This window comes from Budorcas taxicolor, chromosome 16 (assembly GCF_023091745.1).
Source record: "Budorcas taxicolor isolate Tak-1 chromosome 16, Takin1.1, whole genome shotgun sequence".
Taxonomy (NCBI): domain Eukaryota; kingdom Metazoa; phylum Chordata; class Mammalia; order Artiodactyla; family Bovidae; genus Budorcas; species Budorcas taxicolor.
This window is the reverse complement of record NC_068925.1, coordinates 24,623,841-24,642,880: the sequence shown is the minus strand read 5'-3', so window position 1 is coordinate 24,642,880 and position 19,040 is coordinate 24,623,841. Positions and strand designations below refer to the sequence as shown.

General features: G+C 41.4%; 1 protein-coding gene across 1 annotated transcript in view; it reads left to right on the top strand.

The window, feature by feature from the left end:
• RAB3GAP2 (RAB3 GTPase activating non-catalytic protein subunit 2) overlaps positions 1 to 17,227 on the top strand; it is a 102,003-nt gene extending 84,776 nt beyond the window's left edge. Inside the window, exons 25-35 of the mRNA XM_052653706.1 lie at positions 848 to 1,021; positions 1,122 to 1,228; positions 3,672 to 3,738; positions 7,331 to 7,401; positions 9,909 to 9,944; positions 11,125 to 11,199; positions 11,761 to 11,979; positions 15,297 to 15,386; positions 15,583 to 15,804; positions 16,425 to 16,583; positions 16,779 to 17,227. Coding sequence (XP_052509666.1) covers positions 848 to 1,021; positions 1,122 to 1,228; positions 3,672 to 3,738; positions 7,331 to 7,401; positions 9,909 to 9,944; positions 11,125 to 11,199; positions 11,761 to 11,979; positions 15,297 to 15,386; positions 15,583 to 15,804; positions 16,425 to 16,583; positions 16,779 to 16,934 — 1,376 coding nt within the window. The 3' untranslated portion in view covers positions 16,935 to 17,227. The remainder of the gene's footprint in view (positions 1 to 847; positions 1,022 to 1,121; positions 1,229 to 3,671; positions 3,739 to 7,330; positions 7,402 to 9,908; positions 9,945 to 11,124; positions 11,200 to 11,760; positions 11,980 to 15,296; positions 15,387 to 15,582; positions 15,805 to 16,424; positions 16,584 to 16,778) is intronic.
• The last annotated feature ends 1,813 nt before the right edge of the window (positions 17,228 to 19,040 follow it).

Sequence of the window (19,040 nt, the reverse complement as noted above, 5' to 3'; positions counted from 1 at the left end):
AATTTAGTTAATTCGTCTTCTCATTCTGTGTAAGATTTGTGATGATTTCCAAATTGTAAACTCAAACCATCCTCTGTTCTGCCACCTGGTGAAAATGTAGGAACACCATTTTAATATTACCTTGAGCAATAGGATCAGGACTTGATCCTGGAATGGGAATTATCAAATGATTTAGAAGCCAAGCATAAGAAATTAGATCACCTGGCACACTGCTCTCATTTATTTCCACTGAGTCATGATTTTGTGTTCGTGTTGTCAAAAAGGTTTACATTTGAAGCAAAATAGGAAGAAAGACTGAGAGGGAAATTTAATACAGAAGCTTGCATTTATTTTAGGTAGTAGGCAGGACTCTTTATCGTGAATGCTTTTTATGATGCCAGTAATTAACTGTGGCTAAATTTTGCCCTCAAATATTCCAGAGGCGAGTTCTTGACTATTAAAAATAGTATTTTGCCCTAAGAAGCCTTGGCACAAGTATCATGCTAATGAGTTTGTTTCCACTTGTGTTTAAATGAAAGCATTTTAAAGATGTATTCATGCCTTCCTCTGTGCCTGGTAAAATGCAGTTTGAATTTGTGGACATGAAGGTATTGTGTATAGACATTAATATTTAGCTACTATTTTACGAGAATGTAAAGATGCCCTTAGAGATCCAGTATGCCACTTGCCTTCACATGGTGAGTGGTACGTGGCGACACTGCTGTAAATCTCATGGCTTTGGGGTCACTTCAGGCTTAACCCAATGTGGCACTTAGGTCTTCATGAGGACATTGAGATCCTGCACTCTATGGGCTCCTTTTGGCAAATGCTGCCAGTATTCATTTTCTTTCTTGTCTCCAAACTGTAGGTGGCATTGCAGACAGTGTAGCCAAGTGGATATTTAAACAGGACTTCAGCCCCGAAGTGTTAAAACTGGCTAATAAAGGAAGAGATGCAGAAAACCCAGATGAACCCAGAGAAGGTATTAACCGAGGTTTATTTGAGGTGTCAGAGGTAGAGATGGACTTGGGAGCCATTCCAGGTAAGACATAAACACGGGTAAACAGGAAATCCAGCGTGAAGAAGGCAGCCAGAGCTCTCCCTCAGGCAGGAGTAATACAGTGCTGTCTCCTAACTTCCAGACCTGCTGCACTTGGCCTACAAGCAGTTCCCTTGCAGCCTCGAGCTGGATGTGCTGCACGCGCACTGCTGCTGGGAGTACGTCGTGCAGTGGAATAAAGACCCGGAGGTACGACTCTCGCCACCTCTTCATGGGACTGTTCCCTTTGCTTATAGCACTTGACTTCTTCCCCTTTGGAATGTCTCCATGCTAGGAGCTATACAAGGCCTTTTTCATATATAATCCTCACGGTAAACCTATGAAGTGTGGGTGTCATCATTATTCCCACTCCAGAGAAGAGAAGACAGCCTCAGAGAACTCAGATTCCTTGCCCAGCTTGTAAGTACATTGCTAATCAGTGGCCAGGCCAGGATTCAAGCCTAGTAGATGTCTCTGTGTCCAACACCAGTGTGTTCTGTCCTATTCTTAATAAGTTGCGATGAGCATCGTTTATTTCCTTGGGAATTTTTACGTGAGATAGCATCAACCTATACCCAGTTCTTCACACTGTAGTCATCATGATCAAATCCAGAGTAAAGATCCTGATGCCAGCCTGACTGTCTGCTTGGGCATCACTTTCTGCCCCTTCCAGCAGCCTTCCTCCCTCCCAGACATTCTCAGTCCGGAAGCAGCATGAAGAGAGAGGCCGTCCAGGCCTGGAGACGGGAGACCTGGACTTGAGGGCTCCGCACAGGTGTCTGGGTTTGGGCCAGTCACTGAATCTCTTGAATCTGGTTTTTCTCCTCCCACCCTTTTTTAATGATGGTGCCACTCTTCAGGATTGGCACCTGGATAAAATAAGATGTGAAAATGCCTGCTGTATATTTCTCTTGGCTGTACAGTTCTCAGAGCATAGGCCTCCTTAGTTCTTTGGTAAATTAACCTCAATCAAAATTCTTTCCTTTATCATCCTTGTATCAGGTTTCACTACTGAAGAAAAATCTCACTGATTAACTAATTCACACTAAAATACTAATGATAGGAGCTTCCCAGGTGGCGCTAGTGGTAAAGAATGCGCCTGCCAAGGCAGGAGACATGAGATGCATTCGATCTCTTGGTAGGGAAGATCCCCTCGAGATCATGGCACCCTACTCCAGTATTCTTGCCTGGATAATCCCATGGGCAGAGGACCTGGTGGGCTACAGTCCGTGAAGTCACAGAGACATGACTGAAGCAGCTCAACACATAAGCATGCATACTAATGATAATGATATTCTTCCTTGCTCTAAATAAAACAATGTTGTCTTGAACATGTAATCACTTTCATATTAAAGGAAGACATTTTAAAAATAAAGCTTTAAACAAACGAATGTTCTTTGATCAATTAAACTTTGACCAAAAACTGCCCCTCCCATCACTTTTCAGTTGACCTCCCACAGCCTAAAGGGAGAGCAAGTTTAGTCTCCTCTTTAAATGGGACACTTTTGTCATATAAGAACCTTAGGACTAGAACAAAAGCACAATAATTTCTAAAATCTGAGTGAATTAATTCCAGATTCAGGCTTTTAAGTTAAAAATCTATGTCCTGCAGCGGTCATTTCTAAACCAAAGGCAGTTTGCATAATAGACTCTGTTCAGCCCGGTGGCTCCTGGCTGTGTGACCTTTGGGAATGTTTCTGAGCCTTTGTTCTCAGTTTTCTCCTGAAGTAGATGAGGACCATAACAGTAGCATCTCAAAGAGTTGTAGCAACTTACAAAGAAAGTACACACATGGTGCCTGACATTTTGATTTGTGTTGCCTTTGTTATTTATTATAATCATTTACATTTAAAATCAGCAGTCATTTTTCTTGTTTGTTTTTTCCTGTTGAATATTTATCTCCTTGCCCCATCCAATAACGCCTATCCCAATTTCATCATCTTACACACACAGCTTTACTAGGCTCAAAACAATCGAAATTACCTTTGGGGAACTTTTGACACACATTAGCAAAGGTGCTATGTTAAATAATGTGCAGGCCACAGTTTTAAACTGCCTTGATTAAAAAGAGTTGAATGTTCAGCATTCCCTCTTACATTTCCTATTTCCCTTCACTGCTTTAATGTTTTCTCCTTGGCACTTAGCACTGACATCCTTTATAAACATCCTCTATAATTTACTTACCGTATTTATCATCTGGTTCTGTCACTAGACCATAACCTCAGTGAGGGCAAGGATTTGGGTCTGTTTTGTTCATTACAGTATGTCTGGTGCCTTTAGCAACCTGGTGCATAGTAGTTGCTCAATAAATAGTTGTTGAAGAATTAATTAATGATATTTACAAAGAAAATAAACCTATTGTTTTTACATTTGTGTGAAATTCAACTATTTATTGGAGAGAACATTGCTGTACTGTAGAAACCACAGTAAATTTTGAATCCAGATGTCCCTGAATCAGTCATTATATAGATACTGTAAATTTAAGGGAGACCATTAACATTATCTTAGGCAGAATTTCTTATATAATTATTCCATGTTCTTGTAACATTCTTGGGTTACTTTATGTAGAAATGTATGTCAGAAGTCTCCATTTATATTTGAAGCACCTATTGAATAATACCTCTTCTTTCTCTCTTCTTTTCCTCTATGCAAGGAAGCACGTTTTTTTGTTAGGTCAATAGAACACTTGAAGCATATTCTTAATGCCCATGTTCAGAATGGTAAGTAAACAGGTGTTAAAAATGTAACTGTTTCTTTCAAAAGCCAAATCTCTCTTTTTTTTTTAATATTTTTTATTTTGTATTCGGGTATAGCCAGTTAACAAACAGTGTTGTGATAGTTTTAGGTGAACCAGGAAGGGACTCAGCCATACATATACATGTATCCCTTCTCCCCCAAATTCCCCTCCCATCCAGACTGCCACATAACATTGAGCAGAATTCCCTGTGCTGTACAGTAGGTCCTTGTTGGTTATCCATTTTAAATATAGCAGTGTGTACATGTCCATCCCAAACTCCCTAACTATCCCATCCCCTTCCTCACAGAGCCGTCTCTTTATTTTTTTTTAATATAAATTTATTTATTTTAATTGGAGGTTAAATTCTTTATAGTATTGTATTGGTTTTACCATACATCAACATGAATCCACCACAGGTATACATGTGTTCCCCATCCTGAACCCCCCTCCCTCCCCGTACCATCCCTCTGGGTCGTCCCAGTGCACCAGCCCCAAGCATCCAGTATCATACCAAGTCTCTTTAAATTCACATCCTGGTAAATTTTTATTTGATAAAAACAAAATAGGTCCTACTATCTAACATGTTACTGTGTGTTGCTGCATACACACTACCAGCTGTTTTAATTGCTTGAAGAATGCTGTCCAGAAAGGAGATGGGGGCTGGCAGTAATTATCACCATCTCTCCCCACCCATCAATTTCCCGTGCTGATGACTGTTCCTAGGTGTAGTGAGGAGAATATTATGCATGAATTATTAATTCCCCCTCTAGTTCACAGGTAGATAAGGAAAGAAGAATGGGCTGCTCATAGGTCCTGATGAAAAAGTTAGGGTAGCCAAAGCCTAATAATACTATATCCTAGAAATTACTTTGTGCTGCTTCTTTTTCTTTTATTTATTGATAATCTAAGTTTATTTCATTTGTTTACAAAATAAATGCATCAATATTGTCTTTTCAAAAAACGTTTTATTGAGGTAAAGTTGATTTACCATACTGTTAGTTTCTGGTCTGCAGCAAAGTGATTCAGTTATACACACACATACACATGTATATATGTGTTCTTTTTCATATTCTTTTCCCTTTGGTTTGTTATAGGATATTAAATATAGTTCCCTATGCTATGCAGTAGGACCTCGTTTACCTATTTTATGTGTAGTAGTTTGTATCTGCCAAATCCCAAACTCCAAATTTATCCCTCCCATCTTGTGCTTCTTTTAATAAACATGAGTATTCTCCATTGGCTTCTTTACCATGGGGATTGCTGTTGTCTTCTTGAAAAAAATGTTACAAATTATTTTAGAAAAATGGTCACCAGATTGCTGGCTCCATTTAACAGAAGAGTTTCCCTGTAAGAATTAATCAAAGAACTCAGTAATGGACTAGTGAGATAATAAGATAGTAAGTTAGGAAGTTCAGTTCAGTTCAGTTCAGTCGCTCAGTCGTGTCCGACTCTTTGCGACCCCATGAATCGCAGCACGCCAGGCCTCCCTGTCCATCACCAACTCCCGGAGTTCACTCAGACTCACGTCCATTGAGTCCGTGATGCCATCCAGCCATCTCACCCTCTGTCGTCCCCTTCTCCTCCTGCCCCCAATCCCTCCCAGCATCAGAGTCTTTTCCAATGAGTCAACTCTTCGCATGAGGTGGCCAAAGTACTGGAGTTTCAGCCTTAGCATCATTCCTTCCAAAGAAATCCCAGGGCTGATCTCCTTCAGGGTGGACTGGTTGGATCTCCTTGCAGTCCAAGGGACTCTTCAAGAGTCTTTTCCAACACCACAGTTCAAAAGCACCAATTCTTCGGCTCTCAGCTTTCTTCACAGTCCAACTCTCACATCCATACATGACCACTGGAGAAACCATAGCCCTACCATTAAGGCTCCACTGTTGTATCAACCGCACAGTCATCTGTTTAAGCGGCTCCTGTTTTTAATTGTGACACGTCTCAAGCAAGATGCTCTAAGAGCACATTGAATAAAAATATTCAACAATTATGACCAGGATAGTGAGGGTGACTTGATTCTTCCATTCCATCATGATTCAGGTAGAAGTGGCCAAAGCTGGCACCTCAAGAACAGCGTGGTGGAACATTAGTTAGGAAGTTAGTAAGACACTTAAGTGGTGAGACTGGGTTTGGGTCCAGATAAGAGGAGATAATCACCTTTTTGTTTCTGTGATACATTATAGAGAAGCTGCTTATGTCTTCTCCTGTAACACCTTCTTGCAGGTGATATGGGGTCAAATTGCAGAAATTCTAAAATTCTTGTTTTGCTTGATAAGCACTTATAATTTATTTTGTATATTCATCTCTTTACTCTTAACTTTCTTCCAAGGGGGGAAAAAGGATTTAAAGTGGCTCATTTGGAAAATATGGTCTCTAGAGGATTTATCCTTACTGATAAAATTAAGTTACCATTGATCACAGGCTAGTATTCAAGTTAGAATTTTACCCAGTTTGTCATGGGAGGAATAAATTAGGAGTTTGGGACTAACATACTACCACACTACTACATATAAAATAGATCACCAACAAGGACCTACTGTATAGCACAAGGAACTATACTCAATATTTTGTAACATCCTATAAGGGAAAAGAATCTGGAAAAGAATATATATATGTAAATATGAGTGGGGTGTGTGTTTGTATATATACACATAGATTGTGTGTGTGTATCTGAATCACTGTTGTACACTTCAAACTAACACAGCATTATAAATTAACTTTACTTCAATTAAAAAAGAAAAACACACTTTACCCAATTTGTACATTGAGTAAGTTTCCTGGCTTCTGCATAACCTCACTCCTAGTTATAGAAGCAGCTTTGTGGGTAATAAGGCAATATGTGAAATGTCATGTTTATGCTGCCTAACTGACAGCTATTGCAGAAATTCTAGTATCAGTGCCACAGCTGATGGACATGTAAAGCCCATATTTTTTTGTTTGGTTGAGTTTTTTTAAAATATTTTTTTTGTATTTTGTTTTGCTGTTTAATACTTTTTTTGTATACTGCTTCATTTAGTGGCCACATATAAGAAAAATCCTTTAGGGTTGTTTCCATCGTTTGGCTGTCGACTCTCTTGTGCATATTTTTGTGATTGTTTCTGCAGAGGACTTGCTGGGTCACACGGCAGGCACACGTAGCTTAGGTAGACATGGGCCAGGCAGTTTTCCAGGGGGTTTTCCCAGGTGATGATCCCACCAGCAGTGTGTGAGCTCCCCATTGTTGCCGCATCTTCATCCACACTTGGTGTTGTCATATTAAAAAATTTTAGCCTTTCTGTTGGTCGTGTAATGATATCTTTGTGTAGTTCTAATCTCTTTTTCTCTCATAACTAGTGACACCGTCTTTTCTTAGGCTTATTGGCCATTTAGATATACTTTCACAAAGCCCAGTTCTGATTTTTATAGATGATGAAGGTTTTTATTTATTTTATAAATATTACATAAGAGACAAGAATTACTTATCTAAATAACACAGGTAGTTTTATAAACTTAATGAAGAAAACAGTTTGCTGTATATGGTGAAAGAGAAGATATATAAGCATTCTGCTTACTGCCTTACTTCACTTGCTATCCAGGCATTGCGCTGATGATGTGGAACACATTCTTAGTCAAAAGGTTTTCTGCCGCTACATACTTGATGGATAAGGTACGGTCATTTTAAATTTGAAATTTCCTATACTAACTTCTTGTTTATTTGGCTCCGTTAATAATTGACTGATATAAGAAAGATTATTTACACTGGGCCTTATTAGACTATTTTTTTAATGTGATAATTGTGTTTTATTTATGCTCAGTTGTCCTAGCATTTTGGTGACTTGAAGAGCCCAGATCCTTGAAAGAGAGCAATATCCTGTAAAAGCCTCTTAACCCAGGTGATTAGGACCAGTGGTGAATTCAAGCAAGGATTTGCATTTTATTTTAAATTAAAACATATAAATGCGCAATTTCTCATTGATCATGGGATGTAGGGCCAAGATATTTTCTCTAAATAGGGTCGATTACAGTTTTACTGAGGTTTTTCTACATTAACCTCACCCATGATATATTGCCTGTGATTTCTAAATCCTGTCTCTTTAAAACAATGATGCCATGAGTATAAAATCTTCGGATTTTTGTAATTATCCCCTACTCTTTATAGTTGTTTCTCTGTATCTAATTCAGTAGACCTTGGAGTGAGCTACTGTCCTCCATAAATCTTTTAAAAGCAGTCTACACAGTATTCATGTAAAGAACTCCCTTGTTTTCCTCATTCATATTTTATTAGTTATTTAATTAAATTACAGACTTAGAATATGTACAACCAGCATAGGTAGATTTGGGAACAGATATAAAAGGTAAGCCTGTAACTCAGCCAGTGGGAGCAGAAACTGCTGGTGTGCTAGAGTGAGGCCTCTGGGCCTCAAGCTGAGTGGCAGCGTGCCTCACAGGCCAGTGGAGAATGTAGGTTACCCCGGCAGCAGCTAAGTGGATGTTGGGAGAGCTACCACCATAATGACAGCATGTGCTTTTAAATGTACAGTGACAGACATTCCTAAACCATAAAGAGCACTACAGCTCAGACCCACTATAGGCCACAACTTCTGCAGAAAACGCCTTGACATCACTGGTAACTTTTTTTTTTTAGTTAAATCTAACGGTTCTTCCCTGTGCGCGCATCTTCCTTGGCCATTTACCTGCTTATTTCTTGAAACTCACTCCTTTTGGCCTGTGTACTGTTGCTCTGTTTCACCTCTGACCACCATCTTGAGAGACTGATAATGCAAAGCCTTTTCCATGTGTTAAGCTGTGCAGATGTTCAGCATTCTTCCACAGTTGTCCCTTCTGACCCTCACAACTTGAGTTGGATTTAGCAGTCCTAAACCAGGAAGCAGAGAGTTTATAATTATTCATTCAATCGATATTTATTATGAGTATCTCTTATGTGCCAAGGACGGTGCCAGGTTCTGTGGTTGCAGAGAATAAAGTCACAGCCCCACCCTCAACCCACCATCAGAAAGATGGTAAACAGACAATAGGGTGCTTTTAGAACTCAGAAGAGGAATGTGAATGACAAGGGAAGGCTTCTGGGCTGATTTTGGAGGATGAGTATGTGTATGAATCAGTAAAAAAGAGGGTGAGAATAAAATGTTTCCACAAAAAGCCCTGGAGGTGGGAGACAGCATCTAGGATTCGGAGAGCTGCAAGTAGCTTTGGTTGGTTGAAGGTTAAGCTAGATACAGGAGCAGGAAGTGGACCATGGAGAACCTCCTCTGTGGGCTATGAATCTGGGGTTTTCTAGTGTATGTCAGCTATTTAGCAGAGGGCCTGGCACAGTCAGTGAGGGCACAGTGAGCGGTAGCTATTATTTTTATCTTGGAGACTTGGAACAGTTTTAAGCAGAAGAATGATATGTTCAGATTTGCATCTTAAAAGATGATTCTGGCAGCAGGGTGAAGTATTTTGCAATTGGGGTGGGCTGAACGTGGTTGTTTTGAAGGCCGTTGAAGTAATCACAGTGAGAGGTAATGAGGTGAAGAGGCCTTTGTCCTTTCATTTTCACTGTTTCCTGTAAATTTTCTTATCACAAGGGCAGAACTTTATCTTCCGCTTATCACCCCGTATAAAGTGTACAGTAGGATCTTAGGAATTACTTACGGAATAAGAACATCAGCTAATTTTTCTGAGCCAGGAATATAGCTGGTTATTCCTTCTGTGCTTCTGGCTCAGAAGATGGTTATTCCTTCTTTCTGACCTTTTAAAAATACTGTGTATCATTATGAACAAGCAGAATTTTTAGCTGCTCTTTATTCGTAGCCTTCAATTTGGTTCTAAATAGGTTTTAAGGCAACACAGTTTGATTATGGAAATTGGGAACCTGATCTTTGGGGTTTTTCTTATTTAATAGTTCAAAAATAAGTATTTTTGAAAAGAATGATTTGTGAGCCCCCCAGTGTAATATATTTTCATAATTTTTTAAGTTCCACCACAAAATTAATTGTTTTATGTTACAAATTAGTACAACCAACATTTAATTGATAACACTAGTACTGCATTTATTTATAGCTGGATGTATATTTTTAAAATTTGGTTACTTTTTACTTTCTATACCATAGTTTAATGCCTTTTGATTTAAATTACTAATTAAATGCAGCATTTTGTGTCCTCTTGTCTTAGGTTGGAAAAGCACCAAAAGACAGATTATGCCGAAGGGTGAGTGAATCTCCCTTAACTAGATGAATAGTTGTTAATTCTGCACTTTATATAGTACCTTATTAACTGTGGGGGTGGACTTTGCCTTTTACCAGTTTGATGATGTAGTGAGAGATAAGAAAAATGGAAGAGAACACTATATTAATATGGAAACTGGTTATGACCTGTGGTCAATTTTAATTTACCTTTCCACATCATCAAATAGTATGTTTAAGCTAAGTTTGCCAAGATGTCTTCAACTTTGGACTGTGAACAGGAGGTCCACAAAAAAAAAAATTGCTGTCTTTCAAATTAGAAATGTATAACTGAAGTGGATTCGTATGAGTAGTGAACTTGATCTAATAGCTATTGTACAGTCTTAAATGATGTTTCAATCCACGGATATAGGGGTTTATATGTGAGGTCAGTGATTAGTAATGCTAGCGTTGCTCAAAACTTTGAAATATTATTACAGATATCTTAAGAAATACTAGGACACAGGAATCCAGCCTTTATAGGCCCTTAGTCTTGAAAAATCTCCATTGTTAAAGAATTTGTCTGTATGCTCTTGAGTGTGGCTTTGGGACTACTGTTAATATGTGTGTAAATTAAGGATGAATTACTTAGGGATGTCAGGGATTTGTGGCCATTGGTTTTAAGAAGACCTCATATGAGCACAGTGGCCCCTTGGACAGGCCCCTTCAGGAAAGATCCACTGCCCACAGCATCAGTCTCGTGTTTAGTTCACCAGCTAGGGGGTCTTACTTTAGTTCGGAGGGTTCAGTTCAGTCCCTGAAAGATGCTCTGAAACCAGACCAGGCTGTTGTCTTGGAACTTTCCAGGTTGGCCTGTCTTGTGTGACTCTTACTGCACACACACCGTGATTGTTTGGCCAGCAGCTGCCTAAGCAAGCCAGACACAACCCATCTGTGGCTGACTGACGACACCGCCTCTTTCCAGTACAGAAAGATACTCAGTTTTTAAATATTGAGAGTAGAACCATGTTTTTTAAAAGCCCGATTTTAGGATCTGCTGAATCTACAGACAGAGATTAAAATGTGCGAGTGCCTTGACTTTCGCTTCTTACCTGTCTGTTCAGCGGGGAGAGGCAGTTAACTAGTTGCATATGTTCTATTTATTTGTCTGAGTAAAACCTACCAGTTTTCCTGCTAGAGCTAATGATGTCCCTTCTTACAAACAGGATGTGGGGATGAGCGACACAGCAATGACTTCCTTCCTAGGCTGCTGCTGGGATCTTCTTCAGACTTTAATGGAGGTAGAAGGGTGGTATTTTTATGCTGAACTGTCTCTAAGATGTGAAATATTTTGAAAGTCGCTGGACTTCAGAAAGAACTATATAAAAAGAACTTGTTTTTCACTTATTCCCTTCGAAGTTTTGACTTAAGCCTAAAAAATAGTGATGTTTCTTATTAGTATTAGTTTTTTTTTTTAATTATGTAGATCACTGGTGATTACGAGTGAAATGACACAGAACATACAAGACACACAAGAGATAGACAGGACACCACTCTGGCCAGAGGAACAGAACCGGGCAAACTAATTGCCGTTTATTATTATAAAGCTCCCCTTAGGCAGAATTCCAGACTGTAAGAATAAGCCTTTTCAGTACAGTGCAGGTGCATACATGATACCGTACAGCAAAGGGGAGTGAAATCTCTGTCTACTGCAGAGTCTGCACAAAGCCCTCAAATTATAACTTGAGGGATGGGGAAAAATACAAGTTTCTACTTTGCTGCTGATAAGAAGCTCATTAAGATATTGGCAAACTGTTATTTCTCCGATTCTGAGCATAGCTCTCCCTTGTCACAACACCCAGGCAGACGTCAGCCGGGATGAAATGCAGGTGCCTGTCTTGGACACGGAGGACGCCTGGCTGACCGTGGAAGGCCCGGTCTCCATCGTGGAGCTGGCTCTGGATCAGAAGCACATCCACTACCCGCTGGTGGAACACCATTCCCTCCTGTGCGCCATCCTCTACGCCGTCGTGAGGTTCTCTCTCAAGACCGTGAAGCCGCTGTCCCTGTTTGACAGTAAGGTAGTTCTCAGAGCACTTGGGATCCTCTCGGAGCTGAGGGCCTAGCAGGACTGCCTTATCAGAGAGAGGCCACTCAGTCTTTTGTGTCTTGTATAGGATTATTTATTGTGGGGGTCTTGGTCCTCTCTTCCTTCTCAGGCTCCCTGTTCTGATTTACCTGAAATATTGGTGTCCCGGGGTTCGGCCCTCTCAGCCGTCTCCACCCATCATTCGTCTTCAATAAGTTCCTTTTCTCCCTCTTGTGTGTCTTCAGGCCTGACCTGTCCCCAGGGTTTGGGGCATGTGTTTCTCCTGAATGCCTCTCTCGGCCTGTGCGGTGGGCTGCCTCCTTCCTGAAATATCTATCCCCGCCCCTACCCACCCTTGACCTACACTTGCTGTTCCCCCAAGTTCACTGGCTTGGTCAGCTGGTGAGTGATGCCACCATCTGTGATGTGGCAGAAACTAGTAGCCTGGGAAACATCTAGCTCAGTCCGCTTCCTCAGGTCCCACCGAGCCACCGTGAGCTCGTCCCTGTTGGTTCTTCCTCACATCCCCTCTCGCCCATCCTTCTCTGTCACTGTGGCCCAAGCTCAGGCCTCATTGTCTCCCCTGGGCTGGTCCAGCAGCCTCCAGCTTCCCTCTATGCAGTCCCTGCTGCCAGATCTTCCTTCCCAAACTCAGATTCAGTCATACTAGGTTCATGCTGGGACATAAGACACAGCCTTGCCTGGCTTCTCCACCCGGGCTTGTGTCCATAGTGGTGGTCTCACTCTGTGCAGCCAGACCACTGCTGGAGACCCCCTCGGGCTCCTGGTGCTGGGAGCAGAGGACAGGAGCCCCTACAGGAGGACTGCCCCCCGCAAGAAGGGGGAAAGCAGGGTGCTGCCCGAGCTCAGTTCCTCCTCCCAAAGGTACTCCGTGTGGGGAGCAGTGAGTCCAGGGGGAGAGCAGACACCTGCTGTTACTGTTACAACTACTGTTACTAACCACGTTATTACTATTTCCTGCCGCGTGGAAACATGGAGCCGAGAAGGCAGCTTCCCCGCCCCTTGACTTACCTCTCCTCCCCCTTGGCCATTCCTCACACACCATGCTCTAGCCGCTGCTCACCACTTCCACCCCTAGGAGAAGGCAGGCATTTTTCTCACCTCTTGTCTTGCTGTATTGTTCCATTTTCACAGCCAGCTGTTCCATATGGTCAGTTCCTGTTTGTTACTCACTTATCACTTAAGTGTCACCTCCCTTTCAGAGTCTCTGTCTACATTTCCTGAACTGACCACCTCTTGGCCATGTCCCCATGTCTGTGTGCTATGCCAGGTACATAATAGGAACCCGATAAATGTTTGGTACATTCATAATTAAGGAGATGATAAAGAGAAGTTACGTGGCAGAGGTCTGCAGAAGGGACGGGGGGAGGTGGTGAGTAGAGAAGCCAGTGGAAATCAAGGAAATCAAGCCTCTTGGAGAAGCCAGTGGGAATCAGGAGTTGGTGACCATGTGGCCTGGGAAGAAATAATAAAGATCATGGAGGGGTTTTGAGGAATCAGCCACCTCATGACAGACTAGTGCAGGGTGAAAGAGAGGGGATGAAAATTCAACCCAATTTCAAGTTTGGGGGACTGGACATGCCATTTAGAGGAAGCCCATTTAGAAGAGTTCTGGACATGTTGAGTTTGAGAGTAAATATAAGCAGAAATGGTGTATTTTAAGAAATTCATTTCTAACAAGTACTTTAAAATTTGATTAAAAAAAAAAACAACAAAATAAAGTGTCTAGCTCAGTACTCCCCTCAAAAAGGGACTTTTCAAAACGAGATCACATCCAGCAGCATTGAACAGGCACGGTGGTGATGCTAGTCTCAGCCCAGATTGTGCTTGAGTGGCCTGGGCCAGCCGTGTGACTCACGTGCAAATACCAAAGCAGTGTGCTGTGGCAGGTGACGCAGAATCCCTCCCGCCTTTGCATTTACTGGTAGAGTTGTTTCAGTTCTCCTAGCCTGAGAGTCATGACTCCTGGTTGTCCTGAGGGTTAAATGACATCCTCAACACCAAGTGCTCAGCAGTGTCTGGAAGATAGTAAATAATAGATGCACACATACTCCCCATCCCGGAGGCCCTTCTGTAGAGCAGACCCCAGTATCTAAGACCTCCAGGTAGAAACTGCAGAGTAATGACTGTGCATGAGTGTATGAGGAAAACTCTCGAAAGGTGATGTTCAGAGGGAGCAGGTTGCCCTCAGAAGTCTGGCATGTTTCATCACCAAAGGATGAATGGCTTCTTGGCAGTCCCTCCAGATAACCTGTAATCACAGGTTAGGTCTAGAAAGTACCTTAGGTGATATCTGGCATGACCTGAAAAAATAGCAGCCTAGAATGGTGGGATCCTTTGTTCAGGATGACCTGGTGCAAGGAGTGGGCTTGGAGCCCAGATCTTGCAACTCACTGGCTAGTGCTTTTTGCTCTGTATTGCATTTCCTTCCTGAGAACTTCTGAAACTGTATTTTCTGATATTCCTTTTTGGCTCTATTCTCTTAAACAGGTGCTTTTAAACAGTTCAACAAGTGTCTTTAAGAGGATTCAAAGTACCTACTATGTTATCAATTATTACTTAACAGGCAGATTCTTTACCATCTGAGCCACCAGGGAAGCCCCATTACATACAAATGATCCCCAAACTCAGTGGCTGAAAGCAGCAAATGTGTCATTTTTGTGAGTCCCGATCTGTGTTCCCCTAGTGCAGGCGGCTTTGGCTCAAGGTCTCTCGTGTGTCTGCAGTTGGTGTGTCAGCCGGACTCCACCAGAGCGGGGATCAAAATCCACTCACAGGCTTACATGAGGATTGGCAGGACTCAGTTCTCCTCTCATGGGTGACTGCGCAGGGCAGCTCCCAGGTGGCTGCCCTCAGAGCAAGTGAGAGTGAACAGGAGCTTCTAGGGCAGAAGCCACAGTCCTGTGTCACCTGATCTTGAAAGTCTCAGGCTGTCCTCTCTGCCAACCCTGCTCACCAGCCCCAACTCAGGGGAGTGGAATTACACAGGGCATGGCTACCAGCAGGAGGGCACCCCTGGGGTTCACCCTTAAGGCTGCTTTCACCATAATGCTTACGAAAATCAAAAGAACAGAATTCTGAAGTGTTAGTGTTCAAAGACAAAACCAAATCATGAGTTTTTTTTTTGTATTATTTTTTAAATTGGAGGATAATTACTTTACAGTATTGTAATGGTTTTGCTATACATCAACCTGAATTGGCCATGGGTATATGAGTTATTCTTTATACCACCCCCACCCCATAACAGTCCATACTCATCAATTTTCTTGGTCTCTTCTTTTTCTTTAGGGGAAAAATGCATTTTTCAAAGACTTAACTTCAATTCAGTTATTACCTAGTGGGGAAATGGATCCAAATTTTATTTCTGTACGACAACAGGTAAATTACAGCTGTTGGGATGACCAGCTCTAAGGTATTTTTGAGAACTAGTTTCTCTTTCAATTATGTGTCATTTTTTGATAACTAATTGTAACGGAAAAACTAAATGATAGAAAAGCCAAGTTACTTGGAATTGCATATTTTTTAAATGAAAATACTAACAGGATGTTGCTGTATCTGTTTCTCCACCTTCAAGTTCTTACTGAAAGTCGTCAGTGCAGCTGTCCAGGCCCGACACATGGTCGCAAAAGACAGAGACTCCACGGAAGAGGCAGCAACCGCCCCTTTAGGTAAAGACCAGGACTGGCCAGTGCTGGCCGTGGACTTGGCCCATCACCTTCAAGTCAGTGAAGATGTTGTCAGGAGGCATTACGTGGGGGAACTCTACAACTACGGAGCTGACCACCTAGGAGAGGAGGTAACAGCCTATGAGTGTCGTCTGGGCTCAAGTTGTAAAACTGATAGTTGGGATAAAGAATCAGTAAAGTTGCCAGTAAAGCTTGTTTTCCCTTCCTTTGTTACAACTCCTAGGCACAATAGTAGAACAGGATTAAAATAAGTAACTAGGGAATTCCCTGGCAGTCCAGTGTAACCACCCTGCACTTTTGCTGACGGCCTGGATTCCATCCCTGGTGAGGGAACCAAGATCCCGGATGCCCCACAGGGCTTGGCCAAAAAAAAATTTTTTAATAGAAATTAATCAAAATCCTATTTGTGGCCAGTGTTTAGTATAACACATGCAGTGTGTCAGACCTGTTTTATGCAGAGGGACAGAGAGTAAACAGACAGGTGCCTTCCTCCAAATGCAGTCTACTTATGGGAGCTGAGAAGCACACTCAATTCTGGATTGAGTGGTAAATGCTGTGAAGAAAATCACTAAGATCATGTGAATAAGCAGAAGTAGAATAGGATGATCCGGGGTGACTTCTGAGCTGAGCCCCAAGGACAGGAAGGAGCCAGCCACTCAGAAAACTGGGAACCTTGCCAGAGGCAGAAATAACACGAAGTCCGAACCTTTGTCCATGCTCCTCCCTGCAGGCCATCCTCCAGGTTCAGGACAGAGAGGTCCTGGCCTCGCAGCTGCTGGTGGTGATCGGGCAGCGGCTGGCGCATGCCGTGCTCCGCACGCAGACGAGGGAGGGGCTGGAGCTGCTCGCCAGGCTGCCCCCCACGCTGTGCACCTGGCTGAAGGCCATGGTGAGTGCCGGGCGTGAGGGAGGCAGACGGCCACTGAAGCTTTTCTCTTATACATTTTTAATAGTGGAGGAAAATGGAATTTTCTTAATTCTGAACAAAAGCATTTTTATTGGGAAATTACTCTCCTGCTAACTCTTAAGTAGCAGTTACTTAGTTGTATATAACTGATGGGTTATTTTTGTGTCCCATTTGCAGAACCCCCAGGATCTTCAGAACACAGAAGTGCCCATTGCAACAACAGCTAAACTAGTAAATAAAGTCATTGAGCTTTTACCAGAAAACCATGGGCAATATAGTCTAGCCTTACACCTCACTGAAGCTGTGGAAGCCATATCTCTTCCTCCTTTATGACACTTATCTCCTGCAAACAGTCTCAAATTGTGTGACCTTCATATGAACTAGTGCATGGTTATTTTACACAATAAGATCTGGAATTTTACGGAGGGAGTATGTTTTTTTCTTTTGTAAAGTAAATAAAAATACACATTACTTTTAAAAAGTGCAGTCTTGGCTAAATTCCACCTTTGATTAATACTGACAATAAAATATAAACAGGTATCAGTTATACTATCAATTTCTCTTGAAGCCGTTTTCCTGTTTTTGATTTAAGCACCTAAGTAGCTTTATTGTCCAAATTTGCTATTTAAAACTGGTTATAATTTACAGATTATGTTCTTATTCTATATTTCATACTCAAAATGTTATTGTAATTAAATTTAAATGTGTTCATGTGTAGTCCCCATCAGTAAAATGAGAGAACTCACTGTTTTAATAAATGTTGGGAAAATGCTTTTGTTATCATGCTTAATCCCATCCCGGGGGACTGCCCCCGGAGTTCTGGATGCTGACAGGCTTCTTTCCCAGAGGAGGTTATGCTGGTGCCATCAAAGGAGGAATAATCGGTTCAAGACCATCATATTCATCAGAATGGACACTAAGTAGAACCCTTAACCTGTTGCACTTGCCAAAACAGAATCTGAGATGCAATCTAACCCAGCAAAATTAATTATAATGCAAGTTAAGATTTGCTTTTTGCCAAGATTCAAAATTGTATCCACATCAGGTAACTGTAAAAATGTATTATCTTGTAAAACTTATGTTTAAAAAAAGGGCAAAGATGCTAAAAATTTAAATCCAACTTTATTTTTCCTACAAGTGTTTAGAAATGTCTGTTTCTGGGATCTGGTCATGTTACCTGTTCTTAGGAACAGTATAGAAAATGCTTAGTGATGATACTACAGCTTAGCAAACCTACCTCACTGCTGGCTTGAGAGGATGAATACAACTAATTTTGTACCCTACAGTGCCTAGAGCAGTCCAAGTGCTGAATAATCATTTGTTGATTAAAACCAAATTAACCAAAACTCTGTAAAAAAAAAAAAAAAAAGTACTTTGAGCTGTACAAATACCAAGTATTTATCAAGATAAATCTTTGGAATGTAGCCATACAGCGCCAATTGTTGACATGTCCTGGGTTCACAGTTGTTACACGTAGCAACTCATTGTGATAAAAAGTTTGTTTCTTCACTTCCTCAGGAAGCCAGCTCTTGCAATTGTGCAAATTTGAGGCGTTGTTTTCAGGAATATAAAGGAAAAGTCTGATGTCTGAGAATATCCCAGTGTAAATTCTTTTTAACAGAGAGATCACATTCAAATGAGAACTGTCTTAAACCTGGTAATTACTGTTTCATTTTAAATCGTGAGAGATTAATTTTTCAGGTGCCTTGAGTGTTTGGGGTGAAGGCCCATGTGTCTGACCAAGGCATACGCTCTGCAGCAGTTAACACTAAAAAAGGCCTCCAGCCGGTCCAGCCCCTCAGCCTGTGCTGGGATCGCTGGTACCTCATCCAGACACATTCACGTGATTTCTGAGTATCAGGCGTTCTGTAGTCACTTGTTACATGCACTCTAAAAGATGAGTTCTTTCAGTGACTTGTCTAGATACTCTGAAAGTAGTTATGAACTTTGGAGGCTGGTCAAAGAAACTTGGAATTACAGGCATTTTTAAAGAGTAAATTACTCTGATTCCATTATCACTTTGGGGGGTATCTAACAAGCATTTTAGATAATAAAACTGGTTGAACTTACTCTGATAGGACACATAATCAAATTTTGGGATTGTTGAGAATATATTAATAAGCTGAAATATGGCTCCTAGGACCATAACAAATCACTGAGTCTCTAGTTCAATTTATAATCCTAAAATTTGCCATTGAGAGAATTTTAAAATTGAATTCTCAGTTGCATGGTTAAGAAAAGCAGTTAAATATTTTACTGTTTCGTTAAGGGCTTTTAAAATAAATCTGGCAGAGGAAAGGAAAACAAATACCTGTGTATACAGTCTGTAACCACGAAGAGCCACAAAGAACGGAATTAGGTTTCATACAGAACAGGCAGTTTCTGAAACAGGTACATTGCACTTACTGCAGTTATTGGTGCAAAGCCAATTTACCAGTG